Source organism: Pectinophora gossypiella, chromosome 15 (assembly GCF_024362695.1).
Source record: "Pectinophora gossypiella chromosome 15, ilPecGoss1.1, whole genome shotgun sequence".
Taxonomy (NCBI): domain Eukaryota; kingdom Metazoa; phylum Arthropoda; class Insecta; order Lepidoptera; family Gelechiidae; genus Pectinophora; species Pectinophora gossypiella.
In genome coordinates, this window is record NC_065418.1 from 5,310,268 (window position 1) to 5,335,106 (window position 24,839).

Sequence of the window (24,839 nt, forward strand, 5' to 3'; positions counted from 1 at the left end):
TAAATGAATTAATTATTATTATTATTTTATGTCTTTTTCATATCTCGGGCCTATGGAGGCCCGGACTTTTGAAAGGCGTGCGTGGGGCATTAAGTTATGTAGATAGAACAAATTCGTTCCCTCGAATTAAATGAATTAATTATTATTATTATTTTATTATTAATTATTATGAATTATTATGTTATTTCCGTTCAAATAAAGTGCAATATCAGTTGTACAGTGTCGTTACACGGCGTCGCTTGTGACAAGATGCGCCGCGGACACATTTTTACAGAGATTGGTAGTCTATTGGTTATACGAGGTCAATGTTCGTCGACTTTTACGGTCATATTTTCATAAAATAATCATAATAATTAAAGTTTGTAAGTGTGTTATAAAACATATTGCAATATTAGTTGTCAATATGTAGCGTTTAATGTTTTAAAAGTAAAAGAGAATGTGCTTCATTAATAATTGTCGACGTAATGTTAGCGGATATGTTCTCATTCTGGTTTCAATATCTACCTGCCTGTATAAAAAAGCTAAAAACGAAAGACACATTTCTTTTATGTAACATAGAACTGTTAGTTCCAAAAGTGTTACGGTCACGGAAGTGACATAAAAAACGTAAAAAACTGCACAATAAAGACGTTATGATTATGAGTAGACACTCTTGTCTACTCAAAATCTTGTCTTTTTAAGTCATACAAAAACATAAATTATGTTTATCAACGTCAATACAAGAGTGACCGCTGGTTTTCTTTGCTCGGCTCTATTGGGGATTAAGTGGTGTTGTGTACGCACGAATGTAATGTACAACATTCTGAAGTACGTTCAATACTTATATCAAAGTGAAAATGCGTACTTATACTGTTTTGCATATTTCACCTATATATTGGTGCAAATTCCTGTAGACGCCATCAAGTTTAAGTTATACCTGCCATTTCTTATCCGTCGAGTAGGAAAGGGACGGCTGATTGACAACTGTGTCAGGATCGAAGCAAATGGAATTCTATAGTCTCTGCTTACCCCGGTGGGAAATAGGCGTGAGTTTATGTATGTATGTATGTATTGACAACTGTTAATTTTAAAATGAATGAATGAACAACCCGGGCGAATCACATAGGTATCGCGCCGATAAGCAACCCGTTTGACGTGTGCTGTCAAAGGTTATTGGCCAATGTAAAATTTTGGGTGGTTTTTTTAAATTTCTGCCTAAAATTTACACGTGTGTTCTATAAATTTTATGCGTGTCAATTACCCTTTCCTTTTTTAAAATAAAATTCGATGGTGTGTACTGGAATCAGAAGAAGAAGGAAGGAGGGGAAGATCTGGAGAAGTGTGTCAGGATCGAAGCAAATGGAATTCCATAGTCTGCTTACCCCGGTGGGAAATAGGCGTGTGTTTATGTATGTATGTGTATGTGTACTGGAATCAGTACCAATACATGCTTATAGTGTTTTGCATATTACACTGAAATATTCTGATAAGATAAATTACCTATAAACTTAAGCATAGGTATATTATAATTACGCAGCTATGTATAATTCGTCCTGAAACAAAGACTTTGAGATGATTAAATCGGTTATTATCAGACAATGCCTCAATATCGTTTTACGTGAGATATTCGCGATCGCGATATTATATTATTATTCATACAATGTTTACAATGTTTACATACATGAACTCAAAAATCGAAGAATCACACAATGGAAGAATCAACTTGTCACTTTTTTACCATTGCTTTGACTGAATATAACCTCTTCTCGCCAGCTATGTTTATGGCCCATGTAATAGGGGGCGGCATGTGCCATTAACTGGGCATAAATCCTGAAAACTACGTGATAACAGTTATCTATGATCCAAACATGAATTCAAACTCATAATTCAGTGGTTTAGAGCTCGAACCGGGATTCGAACCAGGCACACTACATTGTGAGTCACGCGCTTTCTGGACAGCGCGGGCTATCACGAATTCATTGACGCTCTGCAGACGCATTTTTCCTTATTTTTATTTAAAGTTCTTATAATAGCTTGGACTGAGGTCCCGATAATTAGTACACCAACTTAATAAAAATAAGAACTCCGCACGTGCGAAGCCCCAAACTGGCAAGCGGTCGCCATATAGGGACGGACGTCGAGGAGGCAAGTAAAACCAGCGAATGCATGATTAATACTGATTATATTGAAAGATCATTACATAGATTATTAGTCATACTTAATAACTATACTTACTACACTACACTTCTTTCTCTACATATTATGGTGCTTTCAGCGTCTATGCCGTACTGGAAGCGTCGGATCATTTAACGCTTTCTGATATTAGGTAGGTAAATTAATCAATTGTATAAAAATATTTTATGTTTATTTTTTTTAAAGAACGTCTAGGGCCCTGTGCTGAGGATTTTCTTGCAGCTTCTTTTTCCCGGCTCTACAGGTTGTGAGAAGCTGCAGTAGTTTTATGTGGATGAAACGTTCGTTATGTAAAAAAATATGATTCAAAGTGTAACTATGTTACCTACTGAATAAAGATATTTTTGAATTTGAAAGATGCTATGTCCTAAAAACAACAGAGGGATTTTGTCCTTTATAAGGTAGCTCCTGTTGCCATTAGGGTTAATAACAATTTCCGTCTTAATACTTCGTATCAAAAGTGGCTGCAAATTGTGTCCTAATTACTTTTGCCCATCTTGTGTCAAGGGCGTGAGTTTCTGTTTTTTATTTGTTTGTCTACAATCCTTTCCCTTCCTAAGCACTGAATCGTGTTTTCCGGACAGTCAGGTGTTTTAAGCTTGCAGTGTCCTAACAAAACAATGGACAGTCTCACAAAGAGATTCGACAATGTCCCCACAGAGAATCGAACTTGCTCATCCAGATCGGGAGCCTAACGCTCTAACCACTAGGCCACGGGGGCTATTTGCATTCTAGGGTTTTCTTTCAGCCTCAGACAGTATTTATTATTCTTTATTCTATGCCACAGACGAAACATTTAACAATAGAATATTCACACGAGACATTATCGATTTGCATCGTCGGCGACGATTCGACATTCTTGACACTTTCGTATCGATCGTGTTCTTATTATGCTATGACGCAATTTCTCTGTTTATTTTCGCTATCGTAAACAAGGTGTAAACACCGTTTGCGATGTTTTTCAGCGTCGCCTTTCCCTATCGTAGTCTCATAAAAAGTTTCTAGACAAAAATACGTTGTTTTTAAAAGATTGTATTTTTAGTTTTGTTTTGTTTCCAATTCCTCGTATCTTACAGTTTGAATGATGAATATTTTGTTTTTTTTGTCTAGCTGCATTTTATTGTAATTAATTGGCACATTGCATTTTATTAAGCATTTTATGGTAACTGAGAATTTTTAATATCGCAGCGCTCACGTTGTCCTTGGCACATACATACACATGCACATACATATACATGTTGATACATAAATAAAACGACAGTAGGTACATCTTTGTTATTACTAGCTTTTCGCCCGCGATGCCGTCCCCTTTTCATACCTCTAGGAGGTGATCTCCGAAATAAAAACTATCCTTTGTCCTTTCCTGGGTCTCAAACTGTCTCTATATCAAATTTCATCTTCTTCTTATATCGTGTGGGTTGTGAGGTGAGTTACCAACTTCATCTACCCTGGTGTCAGGGTTGTTATTAAGCCGCCAAAGGCCCCGACATGGCTCATGTAACGACTACTTACTTACATCAGTAAGTAGTAACCGGGACCAACGGTTAAATAAATTTAACGTGCCTTCCGAAGCACGGATTATCTTACTTTTTGGGCAATCATATGATCAGCCTGTAATGTCCTAATCAAACTAGGGATTACAACCCCCACCGGGATTCGAACCCGGGACCTCCGGATTGTGAGGCTCAACCACTGCACTACGGAGGTCATTTCATCGAAATCGGTTCAGCGGTTTAAGCGTGAAAAGGACAGACAGTCACTTTCGTATTTATTAATATTAGTATAGATTTTGCTAAGGTCGTGGTTTCGTGTATTCCTGTAGCTTTACAAAAAAATAAGATAAATACAGTGAATAGAATTTTAGCTTCTTGCTTTTAGAGCCGCATCGTCATTTACTGCCAAACGCAAACATAAAAAAGAAACAAAATATGCATGCAGGCTTCGAGCCAACGCGACTCGACCATCTGCAGTAAAGGCTGTATCTGTATGAATGAATAATTAACCACTCGTCATTTTCTCTTGCCCTTGGACCTCTATAATTGAATACTTCGTGTGTATTATCATGATTATACGAATTCGCTTCTGCAATTCGTAGTTGGCTTCGGTAATTATGCGCTATTCCGTGCGTGTGCTTCTGTTTTGCCTTGTAATCTACTACTGTGTCTTATATTTGCACGTATGACTCATTACTCGTCTGTTATAATCCTGGAAATTTACAAGGGTGCGTGTGATCCAGATTCTTTATGTATGATTCTTAGTGTAAGCTGATGACACAATCATTCACACATGGTGTGTCCATATTTCACGCCTTACGCATGTATATGTCGTGGCCAGCTCGTAGAATTGATGGTTTAGGCGCATTAGGGCTAATTCTCATTATGGCAACCGACTCGCAAATGGACTACTTCTCATTATGGCAACTTCTTATTAGGGCTACTTCTGAAATTTCGGGAATGTTTAATGAAATATTTACTGTATTTAAGTATATAAACATTATATAAACATTCATTCATAAGAGATCAATGACATTATTTTAATAATAAATCAACATTAGTTGAACCAATGTAATAGGTAAATATACAATATTATAAGTATTACTTCTTGTAATTACTTTAGTCTGGTTTTAATAATTTATACCATACACAAATCAATATTGTATTCTTTACCAGAATGTCGCAAACTCTTTAGTTGGGCAGTGACTGGCTGGTCTCCGGCCTGTCATGAAATGTCATTTTTGATTTTATGTTTTTTTACGTGTGTTGTTTTCCAGTTGTCTTTCTGCGGTGTTCTTTTCAATAATAATAGAAAATAAAGGGCATGTATTTAACGCGGCGACAAACTAATGTGATTTGGGGTTTTAAAAATAATTAAAATGGGTAGCAAAAATAATAGGTTGGCAGCTATAGTGAAGTAGCATTTTAAGCATAAAGTAGCAGCTTTATATTAAGTTATGAGGTTTATTTAAATTTAAATTGGCAGTGATTTTTTTGTGTAGCAACTGAATTTATTGTTAGGCCACAACTTGACGGCGGATAAAATGTAGAAAATAGGCTTATATAAATTATACAATGAGATCGTTTATTATAATAAATAATAAACGATCCAGTTGCTATCTCTTATGAATGAATGTTACATAATGTTTATATACTTAAATACAGTAAATATTTCATTAAACATTTCCGAAATTTCAGAAGTAGCCCTAGTGAGAAGAAGCCCAAGTGAGAAGTAGCCCAAATGAGAAGTTGCCATAATGAGAAGTAGTCCATTTGCGAGTCGGTTGCCATAATGAGAATTAGCCCTAATGCGCCTAAATCGAATTGATCATTTCATGATGTGTTCGACCATTTTATAAAATGGTCATATTTCATGAAATAGCCAACTTAAGTTGACCATATCATTGAAAAGTCAACGTTTAATGATATTTCAATCAACGTTTGGCCATAACGTTAATGTAGGCGGTGTCCATGCTATGTGGTGTAATAAAAATGCGAATAGTCGATTAATATCTTAGGTTCAAAATGATGTACCTATTCCATATGGTAAATTGGACAATTACATTGATTCATCGATTATAATATTAATCAAGTTTTAAATATAATGGACGCCAGCGCCACTACCGGTGGATAATGTTACTAATTTTACAATATGATTGCTAACGTTTGGCCATTTAGTTGCTCATATCGTTAAACGTTTTGTGTTTGTGAAATATGACCATTTCATGAAATGGTCGAACACACCATGAAATGATCAATTCTACGATCTGGCCACGACATATACATAAGATTACGCCTATATCCCGTCGGGGAGGCATAGACCACGGAATTCCACTTACTACGAACCTGACACCACTTTCGCTTCTTCTACTCTCATCATCAATCTTCATGCATAGGTACTCGCCGTCTACTATTATTGACCAGGCCCTTTTTTTAAAACATCTTTGATCTGATCGCAGTATGTACGCGTATGTTCTCTATCACTTACGCCCGCAACATAAATTTTACGCATAGAGAATAATATATAAGAACGGTAACTCTCTACCCCGCACCAATTCGTATCGGGTGCCGACCTCACTCTCTGGGTAAGCTGCTAAGAAATTGAAATAGAAGATTCCAAATTCAGTGAATTCGTTTCTTTATTCAGTCTGTTGCACTAACTGCGTCAAAGTTGGTGTTTAAAAAAAGTGAGTCACTGTTTACGCTTCATGGTCGATAGTCGGTTCGGTATCATTACTTTCCATCTAGTGAAAATGCGTTTCGAATTAAGTTTTTCAATAAAGTATTATATATATCTAGACGTATTTAATAAGGTACTAAATACGTCTTAGATCTTAAATACGATGACGTCACTAACACCTGGAGGGTGATTCCGGGTCGATCAATCGATCCATTTTTTTCTCGTTCGCCACACTAATCGAACATCAATCGTTGGTTGAAAGGGGAATATAAATCCTATTGTGCCGATTGACCGGTCGACTGATTAGGCAACGGGAAACCCCTGAATTAGACTGCATAGACGAGAAGTTTCTATAATGCACGGGAGCCTGGATTTCAGAACGACCCTTTCGATACAATATACGCAGTTGGTAAAGGACGCATAGAAAAGAATCACTCATGCAGCGCACAAATTATTTAATTTTGATAAGTGTTATAATATTAAGTCAAGTATTAGATAAAGCTTATCGTATGACGAAATTCCAAATTGGTACTACTAAAAGCGGAAACGTAAACGTAGGTATGTTTGTATAGGTATTATGCAACTTTAAAAATAAATGTATTTTATTATTATAAGACTTGCAATAGGTTACTTACTGATGTAAGTATGTAGTCGTTACATGAGCCATATCAGGGGCCTTTGGCGGCTCAACAATAACCTTGCCACCAGGGTTGCTGAGGTTGGTAATCCACCGCACAACCCACATGATAGGAGAAGAAGAATTTGATCTGTGCTGTCGTTGTATAGTCGTACTCTGCCCACGCTCATGCAATGATAGACCTTTATGACTTATTAGGATAACCCTCCTGCCCAACGGGTTGGTTACCTGTCACTATACGAACGTATATCGACTGTATACATTCATCATGATGGACATGTCACCTTATGTCAAACCTATACTCAATTTGCAACTTGGCTAAGGCCCCAACACTTGAGTTGTCTTTTCAGATGTCACTACTTGTTTACGTTGAATGTGTTAGTATAAAATCAAACTAATAAGATTTTATGATCATTTTTTACTTTCAAGAGGTTTTAGAACTAGATTTGACAAGATTAAATATTAAGACAACCCGGTGAATATAACCACAGACTAGTAAGAGAAAAGAAACATGGCGACACCAGAAAATGTGGTAAGTAGTGCCAACCAAAAAAACCCATTTAATCAAGTAGGCGGGCGGGCGCTATGATTGGCCGTTCTATTTGTAGATGTGCTTTATTAAAAAGTACAGGTGCCATACTTGTGGTAATTCTAATTACCTTATTACAAGGGTGAGTAGTGTCTATTATGAACCTTCCTGACCTATTATCCCGCCGTGTGATGACACTCCTGGCCGAGGTTTAGCCTATTACTCGTTCACTTAACGTAACAACTGAGGAAATTGTCCAACAAGTGAATAATGCGCGCCGAACAAATTGCCCCCACTACTGCGGTTGGGGTCTTGGGGTATCCGTATGAAATCTGAGACCCGTCCGTTTCACAATTATGTCATGGATACGTGGATTGTATTTAAGAATTTGATTGTCCGTTTTCTTAACTGTTTATATTCCAAAATATTATACAGGGTGTTAGTGACATCGTAACGAAAACATTGAGGGATGATTTAGACCATGATTCTGATTTGATATCAGGTTCAATTTTCGCAAAAGTATGAAACTGAAAACAATAATAACAAATCACTAAAATTTTCATAAATTTTTCGACAGGAATTTCCACTTCATCTCAGAATCATGGCCTGAATCATCCCCCTCAGTATGCTTTACGGTGTCACTAAACCCTTTGTTCCACTATTCGACCTATAATTCCACTTGATATTAATTCTGAATCATGGTCTGAATCATCCCCCTCAGTATTCGTTACGATGTCGCTAACACCCTTTATTGAGTTAGGTATTTACTAAAGCGTGTTACCGTGTGTAATGAGATTACGGACTAATCTGAAACTATTTAAAAAAGTACTTGAAAAAAGTATCTGACAGCTAGAAATATACAAGTACAGTTATTTACCTACAAGTGATTGACTTGATTCTGAGGATCTTGTAAAGTTTGTTTGACAAATTGAAACACTTTGTTTCTTAAAATTTGTATGTGCTTACGACCAACACTTTTATTTTAAAAAGTTCTCAAAAAAGTTCCCTGCAGTAATTCTCGGGGATTTTCCTTGCCTGTGTATTTTTTTTTGTGAAATTTAAAGCATTAGCGTCAAGTGATTTAAGTATTAAGTTTAATAGGATTCAAAATAAGTGGTAGAACCTACGTTATGCATTGTTATTTTCCTGTTTCTCGCCTGATATGCCAGGTGAAGCTAAGGCGATAAATTAGTACCAACACATTTTTATGTTCTAAATATAAAATTCGAATAACAAATAAAACAAGTAGATAGGTACTAAAATCGATGTTTTCCTCAGTTATATTTTAGCTTCTTTATTTTATATTGAGCACATTAATTTCTCGGTATCCAATGGATTACTTGTTACTTGGTTTTCCTGTTATTCGATAAGAATACAAAAACTATATCGTGCCGATTGAATTCTTACTTTACTGTAAAAAAAAACAAAAGATTTTTCTTTGGTCTTAAAGGTGATGTAAAAAAATGTAGGTAAGTACCTACATACAAAACATACACAAATTAAAGTTCGGTGAACAGTGGTTACTTCGTTCATCTTGCGATGGTTTTAGGTATCTACCTCTGACAGACCAATTGGGAATATTATATTCGTGAGCTTATTTCTATTATAAAAAAAATATTTGAAAATTATACCTTTCTTTCTGTAATGCTACTTATTGAGTGTGTTTAAGGTCGTAAAGCCAAGTTGATTTTTAAAATCCAAAACCGTTTAACTACTGTGTTTTGATATCAAGGCCTTACGAGGTACAAAATCAAAACATAAAGAACTGTTTGGCTACCTTTAATATATAAACACATGGGTCATAGTTCGTAGAAATTGTACCATTGTTTACACAAAGAAATTCGATAGGATGTGAATGTTTACATCGTAGGCGTTTTGAGTACTTATTGGCTTGATTTACTGTGGACTAATTTAGACTAGGCAGATTAGAACGACAAATATTATGATTTTGTATTTTGTTATTGTTTTAATAAGAAACAGACGAACAGACAGACGGACGGACAACAAAGTCATCCTTTAAGAGTTCCGTTTTCCTTTTGAGATTCGGAACTCTAAAAATATTTGACAAACCAGTTAGCAACGCATAAGTATAACGAAGTGCATTATATAAGGTATATGATATCAGTTATGTTTTTTTTTGTTTTTTGACGTGACTTATTGTAGATTTGCCGCAGATGGCATTAACTACTTGGCCGGAAAAATGGGGAGTCGCAGATTTATTATATGGCTCATTATCATCTCCCTAAAGTTTCCTGTTTTTTAAAGATAAAGATAATTTATTTCCTTAAACAGGGTCCATTTACCAACCTGTAATATGCAATAAGGTGACATTTGAAATGTAAATAAATAAATAAATAAATAATTTCAATTCAATATATTATATTCGATTACACAGTCGTCTGTCAAACCCTGACCTGGACCTGTCAAATTTTCATGTTAGGTTAGCAGATTTTGTGAAAATGGCATTACGCTAGGGAGATGATATAATGACAGTGGACTTTCGTAATCGTTTGCAACTTAGCGAAGGCCGCTGAACATTTGACAGGTCCGGTTTTTACAGATGAGACCGTCTATCTGGCTTATTATCTGATTATTCTTTCTTTTTTATATATTTTTTAATCAATTCTTAGTATATCTGTAAATACCAGACGGATCATACTTCAAACATGTTAGGTTGTTAGTTTCAATTATATTTGTAGGATATCAACTTCTTACGTTTATAACAGCGATATTACAAATCAATACTTACGATTGCGTACAATACATTAACGTTACAAAGAACGATAGAAAAACTGCAGCACAATAGGACCTATTGCGAAAATATCTTTATTTATGTTTGCTATGAAATCGTTAATTGTTTTATGCTAATTCATTCCTGTTGTTTTATTTTAGTACAATCGATTTGTTATTAAATCCTGTATACTTTTTGCTAAAGATTTTATTAGACTTATACCGTAATACTTAAACCAAGGTGATCCTTATTACAAACAAGGGCAACAATATTTTTTCCGATCACGTTGTTATTTATTACTCACTTTTTGTTTTTGTTTTAACTTTTTAAATAAACCGGGTGTAAGTTTTTATACCGAGCATGACCTAAGAATAAGCAAAATCTCTGCAAATAAACTCGGAATAACTTAAACCTAGCATAATCTAAACCGTTAGCGATAAAGCACAGAAAAACAAAAGTCAATATCACCGTTCGGGGTTCACACACAAGCGAGAGTAAAAAGATTTTAGTTGTTTTTTTTTAATTAATAAAGTCTTTTTGGTGTGTTTATGTGTTTTTTATTTAACCTTGGGTAGCTAGGCTTATTTAAAAATATAAAAGATAGAGCAAGTGGCTCAAACATCATCCCCTGGTTTAGCGATTAGATTATGCTAGGTTTAAGTTATTCCAAATTCAATTGCAGAATTTTGCTTATACTTAGATCATGTTCGGTATAAAAAGTTAAACCTGGTTTATTTAAAATGTTAAAACAATAAAAAAAGTAGGTAATAACAACGTGATCGGAAAAAATATCTATGCCCTTGTTTGCAATAAGGATTATCCTTATAGTATTATTATAATTTTATTTAGTTTGATATCGTGCCTTCCCCAGATCTTTCCAATACCTAGAAGCATTTTTTTACAATAAACAGTTTAGCTCTGTTTCCCGGAAGGGGTGGTGTAGGTGTATAGTATATGCATCTATCTACTCCTTGTCAGTTATGTCTAAATCCCAAGTCATACGTTTCAGCTCTATGACCTATTAATAATAGGAAAAATGTAATTATTGGTAATTTCCGCTACATTTTTTATTGATAAATTGTTCAAATATGAAATATCAATTCAGTACCTAGTATGTTATAAATAAATATCTACAATAGTTGCTTCGTGGATGGCAATCATAAAGAAAGATCTCAAAATGTAAACATGCTATCAGATACGACACAGGACCTGCCGTATGATTAGGAAGACCTCCAAGTCAATGGGCCACGAAGAGAGAACGTACATACACAAACTTACGCCTATTTTACACCGGGGTGAGCAGAGACTATGGAATCCCTTTTGCTTTGATCCTGGCATACTTCTCTAATAAGATAGAAAATTAGATTAATTACCAGAACAAACACCCACATTGGATGTCTCGCTTTTTTCGGATATAAGTAGTTTGATCTGATGAGCGATATGGTGATAGGTTATTATTCCGTATACGATCGTCATTTGTTACGCCATACCCGCGTTGATAATAAGCATTTGAATACTCAAAGTCAAGAGTACAACATCAAATAGAAAATTGAACTACAGAGCACCCCGAATCAAAGAAAAATAGACGGTAATGATGATAGGGGAAGAGCGAGATCTGTCTGTTTTGTACTACATTATAGGCGTTGAATAAACCCGCATGATAAAGTTAAGGATCTCGGACATTGACAAATGTTTCTTCGATTTGAATTCTATTCGTTTTATTCCATTCCATAACTCGTATTACAAATAAAAATAAAGTAGCGATGAACGCGTGATTAAGCATTTAACAATTATCAAATAATTCGATTGAAATTTGCTTGGCTGACAAATTAGTTTTTATTGCTAAGGCGGATTATGTACAATATTATACAAGTCCCAAGATGGATATGGTTAACCGTATGGTGAAAGGTGATCAGCTCATCCCCATTATGGTGTCCATCATGTTAGAAAGGATCTCACGTCGGTTTCCAGGGCATACCTGGGAAGTTAAGTAGATGTACAGTCATGAGCAATATAATGTACCCACTTTAGGACTCTGTCGCACTAACATATTTGACATTTAGTGAGACTTACAGTTCAATTTGTCAAAAAAGTTAATGTGACATGGTACCAAAGTGTATACATATTAATGCTCGTGACCGTACCTGTTCGTGTACGGGTTTTTTATTTGCTCCCAGCTGTAATATAATTACATGGGACTTAAACATAGCTGGCGAGGAGTGCGTGCATATACTAGGTGTATATATAATTATTATGTTTATTATCACGCTTGCCTCTTACTTTCAGGTCGCAGGTTCGAATCTTACATAGGAACCAATGATTGTCGGATTTGTTTTCGAATTCATGTTTGGATCATAAATTATCACGTGCTCATCGGGGAAGGAAAACCTCGTGAGGAAACCCTCAAAAGCATTTTAAAGCATTTTCGGAGGTTTGTGACCTAACCTGTATTGGGCTGGTTTTTCCTTCGCGGGTTGGAAGGTCAGACAGGCAGTGGCTTCTGTAAAAAGTCGGGCCTGTTAAAACTTCAGGTTAGGCAAGCGGACTCTGTGGTAGACTAATGCTAGGGGGATGATGATCACGCATGTAACGATATTATATAACATTGTTACATTAGTTCCCAGTTTTAGCATAAAAGACGATACTTAATTTTTGGTAAAATGAGAACTGATAAAATATTTCTCTGACTCAATACCTATTCAGAGATGTATCAATAAATGGATGTGTAGGTCGCGCATGGATGAGATGACACGCTTCCGTCGTTGTCAATGAATCATTTCAGCATAATTGATATTGTTCAACTATTGACCTTTATTACTGGAGTGTGATTTGCGAGGAACAAGTACATTATTAGACTCGCTTGTTTATTGGCAAACGTCGGTGAACTCATAATGCATATTGTGGCAGCTCCATAGCTTTGACCGGCCAAGTAGTTAATGCACCAAAACATAGATACTCTTGGTTAATTTCTAAATAAGTAAATGTTGCGTAATATATTTCTGATTGTTATTTAATGTTTGTAAATATACTCATTTCATAATTCAATATTCATTTTGTAGATGATAAATGCATAATGATATTAAAATACGTAATAAATATTTACGTATTATGAGTGTACGGTAAATATTTAAGAATGTACCTGCATTTTACAATAATGTCAGCTATTTATTGCCTATGCAATTAAAAAGACACCATATTCCCGTAAACCTTAAGTGCAGTGTATATAAAACTGATGGTTAGCTTATTTTCTGTAGTTTATTTAGAAGGACGTAAATATCTATTTAATATTATGATCCCTTGCTTCAATTAACCGCGGAAGAAACGTACAGGATGGATTTAATAACAATTTAGTTAGATAGGGTTCTTTGTAACTGTTTATCATAGGAACTGATTCATGGACAAAGTTCACGTATAAAAATAAATTGCACAAGTTCTGGAAATGTACAAAATGCAATGACTAACAAAATTAGAGTACGTCTGGCTATCAGGATGCGAAGGAAGTGGTAAATCCAGTAGGTAGGGTAATGCGATTCAGGCCCGGACTTCAATAATGCGAGATAAGACTCATCATGTGTAAAAAAAAACCCAACACGCAGTTAGAGCAGCTTGTTGAAGTATGCTCCATACACCCCTCCGGTTGAGAAGAGCCCTGTGCCCAGCACTGGGACATATTGGTCGAACGTGTGGCTCACTATCCAAAGGTCCCGGGGTCAAAAACCTGTGGAACATATTATAAAAACAACTTCTATGGTTTGTTTAGGACTGCAGGCTAATCGCTTCAAGCGGATTGTCAATACAGTATTAATAATGTCTTCTATATATCTACTCTTTATTCATTAAAGAAGCTACTTTTATGTACCTTATTCACGATGATGTACATATGAATATTATGAATAGTTGTCCAAATAATGTATTTGTTTTGTTACAGAGAAATACTCTAGACTTCTACATCTCACACCAAAGAGGGCCATTCTTTAAGGCTGAATTCGAAACGGAACTGGACCTAAGAAAGTTCCACATCGCAGATGTTACTGACAAACGTATATTCGTCTCTGTCATGCACACAGAAACCTTAGCGGACCTATATGTTTCGGAGATCAGCAAAAATTTCACGCAATACAACTTCGTTTTGAGTATGGAGCAGATTCTCTGCTACTTCCCTGATGGCAACTGGAAAGATAGCTGGTTGGAGTAAGTATATTAAAAAATATTCTTCTGATTTTACTTAGCGCATAATATCATGTTTTGTTGAGTAGTAAGGATTTTCCCTCCATTGTTAGTAAATTATAACCCTAAATATGATCTAGAAATTTTAAACTTGGAGCTTTCTACCACGCTGCTTACTAGGAGTTTGTAGAAATAATAGCGAAATGTGCCAATTTGACATAATATGCTGAGTGACTAACTGTCCGCTCGCGACTTTTCGTGAAATTTCATGATTCTAACTTTTACAAAGACAAAGTTTCATGCAAACTTTCAACCCCTCTGAGATTTCGTGATGAGTGCATCAGTTTCGCTTTTATATACTAGTTATCAGCCAAAAAGAAATTGAAAGTTCCGAAAAATCCGTCCAAATTTGTATTAACTTTGTTTATCCTTTCAGAGATGTGACAGAAGACCCGTTCACGGACCTGTACAGAGTAGAAGGCTTGAAGGGCATCTACATAGCGTCTAGAGTGGACTCCAAGGCGCCTGTGGCCAACATCGGACCAGAACATCTCATTTCCCTGATCACTTTCGACCACGGCGTCACATGGTCTCCTATCAATCCGCCCACGGAAGACGAAAATGGTAAGAATGCTTGATGCTTAAGGGATTTTGATGACTTTAATGACATCGATTACATAAGTGGAAATCAATGCTACGCAACGTTGGTAAGCGTGTACCAACTTACCGGTCACAAGTACTAATATGTATGTATACACTTTGAAACCATGTCACATTAACATTTTTTGACAAATTAAACCGTAAGTCTCATTAAATGTCAAATATGATAGTGCGACAGGGTTCTAAAGTGGTTACACGATATTGCTCATGACTGTACAGGCTTCTTCACTTACCATCAGGTGAGATTTTGGGCACACACAAACCTATTTTTGTTTGAAAAATCTTACATTCGTACATAAAGAGACGTCGGTAGTCCCTAATGGTTGGGCAGAACCACAAGTAATCGGAAGACAACTTCAAATTAATGGGGTTTTCTGGGTGTTCCCAGACAATCCGGAAAAGTTAATTTCCTAAATTGACGGAACCGGCAATTAAACCCTTCTATTTAGTAGTCAAGGTTTCAAGCCATGAGATCAGAGATCTTGCCAACACCTAACCTAAGCAAACACTACCTATTTATTTTTATTTTAAGAATGTCAAGGGGCGTATTCTAGAACATTCGTAAACAACACAAACAGTGTTTCAAGAAGTAGGTTCATCGCACTTCGCATGATAAGGAAGTGCAAAATTGGCGATATTGTTACAACGCTGCTTTGTTGTGTAATCAAACTTCATTACGTTGTTCTCAGTGAGCTTATCGCTTAGGCTCGAGAACTAAAACGAGGTGGTTACTAAGTACTAACCCAGATAAGACGTGAAAGCCTTCAATCATATTTATTGATACATAAACAGCCTATATACGTCCCACTGCTGGGCACAGGCCTCCCCTCAATCAACCGGAGGGGGTGCTGTATATTCTTAGTATGAAATTGTGTGTATTGTAACTAGTGCACTATATATCCATATATATCCATATCTAACAGAAAGCTCGGTAAGGTATGGGTAGTTAGTTCAGGGGGTTTAAAAAGGCCACATCAGAGAAATTCAATTCATCTAAAAAAGCAATATTTAAATTTGACATTTGCGCGTATAAAATTAAATGCGCAATGCACACAGTGGCCTTTTTAACCCCCCCCAGATCATCTTCCAATAAATGTACCTCTGACGACTCCAATTGGTATATCCCAATTATATCAATTGTTATCGTGACTATATAGTCGCGAGCTTATGTTATATCAGTATCTTCTGCTTCTTCTTATCGTGTGGGTTGTGAGATGGAATACCAACCTCATCAACCCTGGTGTCAGGGTTATTACTGAGCCGCCAAAGGCCCCTGACATGGCTCATGTAATGACTACATTCATACACCAGTAAGTAGTAACCGGGACTAACGGCTTAACGTGCCTTCCGAAGCACGGATCATCTTACTTTCGGACAATCAGGTGATCAGCCTGTAATGTCCTAACCAAACTAGGGATCACAAAGTGATTTTTGTGATATGTCCTCATCGGGATCTTCTGCTGAGTCGAATATTCAATATAGTATTCAATGTATTATTTTACCTTTGTTTAATCTGTTTCGCTCATATTGCTCACCGGCGCGTGTTATTTATGCGCAGGCAAACCACTGAGCTGCCATATCGAGAACTCGTGCAGTCTACACTTGTGCCAGAAATTCAGTCAACTGTATCCAGTGACAAGGTGAGGAATTCAATATATTTAAGGATTATATGGCTTATACAACTAACGAAAGGGCACTTTTAAAAGTATAGATACAGTGTCGAGACCGCCCCGAGGGGGTGGGGTAAGGGACATATTTTGTCTTGTTCAATTGTGTATGCAAACATCCAATTGTAATGCTAACTCCCGCTTCTTTGAGCTCCCGGTTGCTAGTGTCTGTGTGCATTGAGAAAGCGAAACGACGCGCATTTGACTATCTCTTTTTTCAAACTTTTTTCAAACAATGGGGTTTGGATTTTAAAAGGACATTCGGTCTTACAACTTTAACCCGGAGAAGTGACAAATACAATTGCACAGTAGATTAGAAGGTTATTTATGCTAGTATTATAATGATTCTTGTGGTCTCGAAATCGAGGTCGTATAGAGGATAAACTGAAGAATACATAGATAAAATTAGGTACCTACATTTCAGTTTTCCTTATAGGTGTTCATTAAAGATTCCTTAAAGGTGTCAAAATAACAGGTATGTTTTCCTTAAACATTCACATGTGGGACAGGACGATCTAATTACAAATTAATTTATTTTAACATCAAATGAAATGGTATTTAACACAATTATAAATTTATAAATTATTTTAACAATAACAATAATAAGTAACGCGGTGTATGTGAGTAGTAAACTTACTTTTTACTAAACGTCAAGACACGAATTGTTATTGAATTTGTATGAAAAAGCATACTGTGACGTCATAGAAAACATGACAAAATGTCGGACTTATTATTACGTTTCTCTTGATTCAAATTCATAAATAAGTTAAATAGAAAAAAAATATGTTTTTCGTCAGCTTTAGATCTGTCTTTACTTAGCAATCAGAATTTCTTAATTTATCTTTGACCTAGGACACTACCCAATAAAGAGTTTTTGTATTGTATTATTTTTAACTACGACCTTTAATTTGTTATTAGACCTTACACGACGAGATTGCTAAATATTGGTGGAATATTTTAAGATCGGATGAGTGTTTTCGCCCTGCAGTACTCTGTCAACCGCGAGTGGGATGGCGCCCAGAGTAGTCTATTTCAAAACCGTACTAGGACTCTTGTCCTTCGTCTGTGAATAGTACCGGACAGTTACTACTGCCATCTTTCAGGTTCGAGGTTACAGTCTTTGTGACTCGCCTCTTCCGTCCTGCATTGCTGATGGCTCCCATCTCCGCTTTTGCAAACGTTGAGGTCTTCACTTGAACAGGAATTCGCATCAGACAGAGTACTGCGGGGCGGAAGGCAAGAGTTAAAAATAAAGTATTATTTTTAACTTTTTATTTGTCAGGGATTGTGCTTTCGATACGGACAGATATTTATGAATATTATTCCATGCGTGATCAATTTAAAATAATAAAAAAATCATGGGTCAATTTTTATCGCCTTAACTTGTTATTTTATTTGTTTCTGACAGACCAGTGTTTGTAAGAAATATAAACATGTTGTCATTTCCAGAATTGTAAGTCAATGAGATCAATATTATTTTTAACGAATTTGAGTGTTTTAATGGTCTTTAGTTTCTAGTATTGCTGTTAAACAATACCGATAGGATGTACTTTCTACAACTTACCACTTGCTTGGACCGTTTCTATACCAAACATAAATACGTACACACCTAAGTATGTATATTCACCAGCGGCCTAGATTTATATGTACAATAGTTAAGCAATAGGGTTTGGATTTTAAAAGGACTTAGGGCCTTAAGGCCATATGCATAAAATCGACGATATAGGAAAATCTTACTAGCTCCCATTTCTAGATTAGCAATTTATAATTTGTTTTTGTCCCAGTCATCTACTCTATTATTGGTAGTAGATATATATCTACGACAAAGGATGATAGCGTGAGCGTCTTAACATAGATGTGATTATGTAGATTTTAATATGTGTATCACCCACCTCCAACCCGCAGTGGTGTAGCGTGATAGCATACCCCAACGGTTGATTGAGGGTATAGGGGATGTCTGTGACCAGCTGTGGGAATGGGACTTATATAATTAGATCACGTTGGACGATTCGTGAGCGCAATATTAAGTATCAAAATACATTCAATAAAACGTAGATCGAATAAGTAAATAACACACTAGTTGGAATGGTCAAGAAACTATCGCGTGAGTAACACTTATCATAGAGAGCAATGCTATCGTCTTGAACTTGAGATAGAGTAGGTATTGTTGTGGTCTTAGAAACAAGTTTCTAGTAAGTTGGCTTGCTCACTGGACTGGGCGTGAATTAAAAACAGAAAGCGTTCACCTTGACATGTCAGGATCGGGGTTCTGTGGTTATTGCCTACCCCAACGGGAAATAGGCGTGATCTTATTTATGCACCCTAATAGGGATTACGGGCGTGAATTTAATTAGGTACCTACTTTTTTACTACGTTCTTACCATTAGGTATCATATTCCTTGATCTTAAGGACATTAAATGACACATTGAAAATGACTTGGTGGACAGGAAATATTGTGTTCTCGTTTTCAAATTGATACTATATATTTTTTAAACTATTTATTTTTTATAATATTTTAAAATAACTTCATTGGTGTTTGCACTTACTAAACATTATCATCTATTAATTTTAATAACTTACTGAGGAATTAATAGATAAGAAATTATTACTGATATTGAAGGAAATCTTATTCTATAAGTAATCTTATATCTATACTTATAATAAATCTGTAGAGAGGTCAATTCTGTACATTAAATATTTTTTCAAAATAACTATCAGGGGGTGATAAGTGATCGATACTGATGCCAAAAATGCAATCAGTAAATTTTTTGTCTGTCTGTCTGTCTGTCTGTCTGTCTGTCTGTCTGTATGTTCCTTATAGAAACAAAAACTACTGGACGGATTTTAATGAAACTTGGTACAATTATTCTTCACACTCCTGGACAGGTTATAGTATACTTTTCATCACGCTACAATCAATAGGAGCAGGGTAGTGAAGGGAAATCCTTTTGTATGAAAAATCTAAACCACTCAAGTTAGACGTTTGAAATTTGGCACGCAGGTACCTTAGATACCGTAGAGGTGCACTAAGAAAAGAATTCCCGAAATTCCCACGGGAACGGGAATTAGCGGGAAAATCCTTTTGTATGAAAAATCTAAACCACTCAAGATAGACGTTTGAAATTTGTTATGCAGGTACCTTAGGTACCATAGAGGTGCATTAAGAAAGGAATTCCCGAAATTCCCACGAGAACGAGAATTAGCGGGAAAATCCTTTTGTATGAAAAATCTAAACCACTCAAGTTAGACGTTTAAAATTTGGCATGCAGGTACCTTAGATACCGTAGAGGTGCACTAAGAAGGGAATTCCCGAAATTCCCACGGGAACGGGAATTAGCGGGAAAATCCTTTTGTATGAAAAATCCAAACTACTCAAGTTAGACGTTTGAAATTTGGCATGCAGGTACCATAGATACCGTAGAGGTGTACTAAGAAAGGAATTCCCGAAATTCCCACGGGAACGGGAATTAGCGGGAAAATCCTTTTGTATGAAAAATCCAAACCACTCAAGTTAGACGTTTGAAATTTAGCATGCAGGTACCATAGGTACCGTAGAGGTGCACTAAGAAAGGAATTCCCAAAATTCTCACGGGAACGGGAATTAGCGGGAAAATCCTTTTGTATGAAAAATCTAAACCATTCAAGTTGGATGTTTGAAATTTGTCATGCAGGTACCTTAGATACCGCAGAGGTGTACTAAGAAAAGAATTCCCGAAATTCCCACGAGAACGGGAATTAGCGGGAAAATCCTTTTGTATGAAAAATCTAAACCACTCAAGTTAGACGTTTGAAATTTGGCATGCAGGTACCATAGGTACCGTAGAGGTGCACTAAGAAAGGAATTCCCAAAATTCTCACGGGAACGGGAATTAGCGGGAAAATCCTTTTGTATGAAAAATCTAAACCACTCAAGTTAGACGTTTGAAATTTAGCATGCAGATACCTTAGGTACCGTAGAGGTGCATTAAGAAAGGAATTCCCAAAATTCCCAGGAGAACGGGAATTAGCGGGAAAATCCTTTTGTATGAAAAATCTAAACCACTCAAGTTAGACGTTTGAAATTTGTCATGCAGGTACCTTAGGTACCGTGGAGGTGCACTAAGAAAGGAATTCCCGAAATTCCCACGGGAACGGGAATTAACGGGAAAATTCTTTTGTATGAAATACCTAAACCACTCAAGTTAGACGTTTGAAATTTGGCATGCAGGTACTTTAGTAAACTTAAAGCTTAGTTGCAACAGGATATTACAAAATTCCCACGGGAACGGTAGTTAGCGGGAAAAAACATTTGTACGCAAAAATCAAATCTAAATAAAAGGAGAAACTGACTGACTCAGTGACTGACATATCAACGCATAGCCTGAACGGCTAAACGTAGGCATTTGAAATTTGGAAGGGACATAGCTTAGGTACCGTAGAGGTGCACTAAGAAAGGAATTCCCGGAATTCCCACGGGAACGGAAATTAGCGGGAAAATCCTTTTGTATGAAAAATCTAAACCGCTTAAGTTAGACGCTTGAAATTTGGCATGCAGGTACCTTAGTTAACTTAAAGCTTAGTTGCAACAGGATATTGCAAAATTCCCACGGAAACGGGAGTTAGCGGGAAAAAAACATTTGTATGAAAAAATCGAAACCGCGTAAGATAGATGTTTTCAATTCAATTCAATTAAATTATTTATTGCATTCCATGTAGTACAATGGGGTGTTACATAGGCATAGGAACTAAAACATGGACCCTGTAGGGCACAGCAACGTTGAAGGGAAGAGAGGAAGTGTGTATTAAAATTAAAATTCAATGAACAATCAATTAAAAAAAAATCAATTCAATCAATTGATTCAATCTAGCATGCATGCATACCTTAGTAAATATAAAATTTATTTTTGGCTGTATTTTGAAAAATGGGAGTTATTGGGAAAAAAATTGTATGAAAAAATCTAAACTGCATAAGTTAGATGCTTGAAATTTGATATGCACTCCCACACACACAAAGATCTCTCTCTCTCATATAACACGCCACGCGGACGAAGTCGCGGGCAAAAGCTAGTTATAAATAAATGTGTATTTTCATTTAAATATAGCTACATGCTATGATTTATATAATATAACAAACAATAGTTTATTAATAACCTTGAAGTACGTATAGCTGTTTATCGGTATTGTTATTCAATCACTACCTCCCACTTTTTCATGTACTAGGTACATTTACTTACTAATATTCATCAGTAATTTTTTATCTACAAAATTTGTTGATTAAATAAAACTAGTTTGTTTATTCGACATGAATAAATACATGTCGTAAAACATAATAATTATAACATGTTACATGATGGCTTATGCATGTCGTGTTTTTCATTTATTATACTACTCATAACGGGAAGAAAAGCTGGGGACATGCTAGGATTTTTTCTAGAAAAGTATATCTCTCTTTTTAAATATTTATCGCTCTTTTCCCTTTATTCTATGTATTTATTTTCATCCTAGGGAACTTCGAGGGAATTAATCTTTTCCTATAAAGTAAGATATTGATAATTTATTTGCAGCCCGCCTGGAAATGTTACCAATCAAAACTTAAGGTAAAAACCAAGTAACAGAGTGCATTGTATATAATATAACATTGTTTTTATATTATCATTTATCTCAATTTTCTTTTCTAGCTTTTGACAACGTTTTTTGGCATTGATATGACGCTTAGTTATTTACGATTGGTTATTTTGTATCATTTTCCTTACCACTGTTATGTTGTATTTTAATTAACATAGGGTATATTTCCTTGTAAATAATTGTACCTATCCATCCACAGGTAGCACTTGCAGTTTTTCCTGGTTTTCAACTCACAATTTGTTTTGTATTTATATTTGGTTGTACCCAATTCGCAACGGTCACTGAATCACTTTTGTACACTTAGTTGTTTCACTATTTACACAACTTTAGTACGTGTAAATACACCTAAAGGTGCTACTCTCACCGGGAGCACACGCCTGTAATGTAACATTTGTGATTCGGTTTTGTGCGTTATGTAATACTGCTTAGCAGCTTAATAGCGGTTCTCCTTCATTGCCATCATGCTTGGTAACGTTACATTACACGCGAATCGTGGTGAGTGAGCACCTTGATACATTATCGATTCATCGTTGTGTATATCCAAAACGATGTAGATATTTTTTCTTCTAGATCGGCAAGTATAATGAGTTCGAAATCAGCACCTGGAATCATTATGGCGACCGGAGTAATGGGCAAGTCCCTAAAAGGAATCCCTGGAGTATACATGAGTCGCGACGCAGGGCTAACGTGGAAGAGAATCCTCAAAGACTACTACTTCTTCAACTATGGCGACCACGGCGGCGTTCTCGTTGCGGTGAAATACTTCAAATCCCGCGGAGAAACCAGAAAGATCCTGTACTCGACCAACGAGGGCATCGAATGGAACTCCTATCAGTGAGTCACATGTTCAAATTATCATACATTTTATCAACAAAGCCGACTGTTACAATAACCGCGTATCTGTCTGCAGGTTCAATGCCGACGACCTCCGCATCTACGGACTGATGACCGAGCCCGGCGAGAATACAACCACCTTCACTATGTTCGGCTCTGCTAATGAACAACACCAGTGGATAATTATAACCATTGACCTACTTAATACTTTCGCTCGGAACTGTACTAACGACGACTACAAATTCTGGTCACCTTCGCCGCCAAATTCTTCCGTGTCATGCGTTCTTGGCCAGAGAGACACATTCCAGAGACGACTCGCTCATACAAACTGCTATAATGGAATCAACTACGATAGGCCCGTGCAAAAGCAAGTGTGTCAATGTAGCAGACGTGATTACGAATGCGACTTTGGTTTCATGCTCTCAGGAAACGAATGTATTCGTAACAAAACTGTCAAGACCGATCCTTATGCTACACCGCCTCAATGTCGACCTGGACATTTCTACACACGCACAAAGGGCTACAGGAAAATCGATGGCGATGTATGCACTGCTTCCGCTTATTTGCCTTATGAACCAGACGTAACTCCATGCCCGATAGGACTACCACAAGAATTCTTAATAGTCGCTTTGAGGGACAAAATCGCACGCATAGACTTGTCGGACAACTCTACCATCGTCCCAGTGCAAGGCCAGAAGAACATAGTTGCAGTTGAGTTTGACATAAAGAACAATTGTATTTATTGGGCTGACATTCAGCTGGATCAGATCAGTCGCCAGTGCTTCAACAACGGAACGACACAAGAGGTCGTCGTTGATACTGACCTAGCCAGCATCGAAGGAATGGCCTTAGACTGGATTTCTAACGTCTTATTCTTCGTTGACGGTATGAGAAGGAAAATAGAGGCTGTAAGGACTGACTTGACTAGTCAAGGAAGAATGCGTGCGACTATTTTAGATGCCCATGTATTATCGAAGCCCAGAGGCATTGCCGTGCATCCTAAAGCTGGATATCTTTACTGGACTGACTGGGACCGAAGCAACCCATCCGTCTCAAGGTCAAACTTAGACGGAAAAGACGTGAAGAAGCTTTTTGGGAAACCGATCGTACAGTGGCCTAACGGAATCACAATCGATCAGATGTCAGAAAGGATTTACTGGGTCGACGCTATGGAGGATTACATTGCCAGCGCAGATTTGAACGGTCGTTACTTCAAGAGGATATTGTGGAACGACGAAAAAGTGTCGCATCCGTTTGCCGTTGCAGTACTCAAGGACAAGATGTACTGGGACGATTGGAAAGCCAAGTCCATCTTCATAGCGGACAAAGATACTGGCGCGAATGTGGTGACGATCAACGATTCTCTAACTAGCTTGATGGATTTGAAAGTATTTGCTCATTTCGTCCAGCATGGAAGCAATGCTTGCTCATATAAGAACACAAGCTGCGATACTCTGTGTCTCGGAGGGCCGGGCAATACTTTCAGCTGCCTTTGCCCTGATGGTTTCGAGAGGGTTAATGGGAAGTGTATTTGCCCTAATGGTGTACAGGCTGCCCCGAATATGACATGTCCTAAGAAACCTGACGGCTCCTGCAGTGCTGTAAGTCATTTACTTTTCACTTTATAATATTACCTATATTACCTAATATTACTTACTATTTAC

At 36.7% G+C, this 24,839-nt stretch overlaps 1 protein-coding gene across 4 annotated transcripts in view; it reads left to right on the plus strand.

Annotated features, from left to right (window-relative positions):
• LOC126373057 (40S ribosomal protein S19a) overlaps positions 1–24,839 on the plus strand; it is a 53,589-nt gene that overhangs the window by 13,687 nt on the left and 15,063 nt on the right. For 2 of the 4 annotated variants that reach the window (XM_050019018.1, XM_050019014.1), the window contains 6 exons: positions 14,171–14,433; positions 14,846–15,033; positions 16,628–16,709; positions 22,281–22,313; positions 22,912–23,175; positions 23,252–24,776. In XM_050019018.1, coding sequence (XP_049874975.1) covers positions 14,171–14,433; positions 14,846–15,033; positions 16,628–16,709; positions 22,281–22,313; positions 22,912–23,175; positions 23,252–24,776 — 2,355 coding nt within the window. The remainder of the gene's footprint in view (positions 1–14,170; positions 14,434–14,845; positions 15,034–16,627; positions 16,710–22,280; positions 22,314–22,911; positions 23,176–23,251; positions 24,777–24,839) is intronic. The other 2 variants (XM_050019015.1, XM_050019017.1) reach the window with 1 other exon arrangement.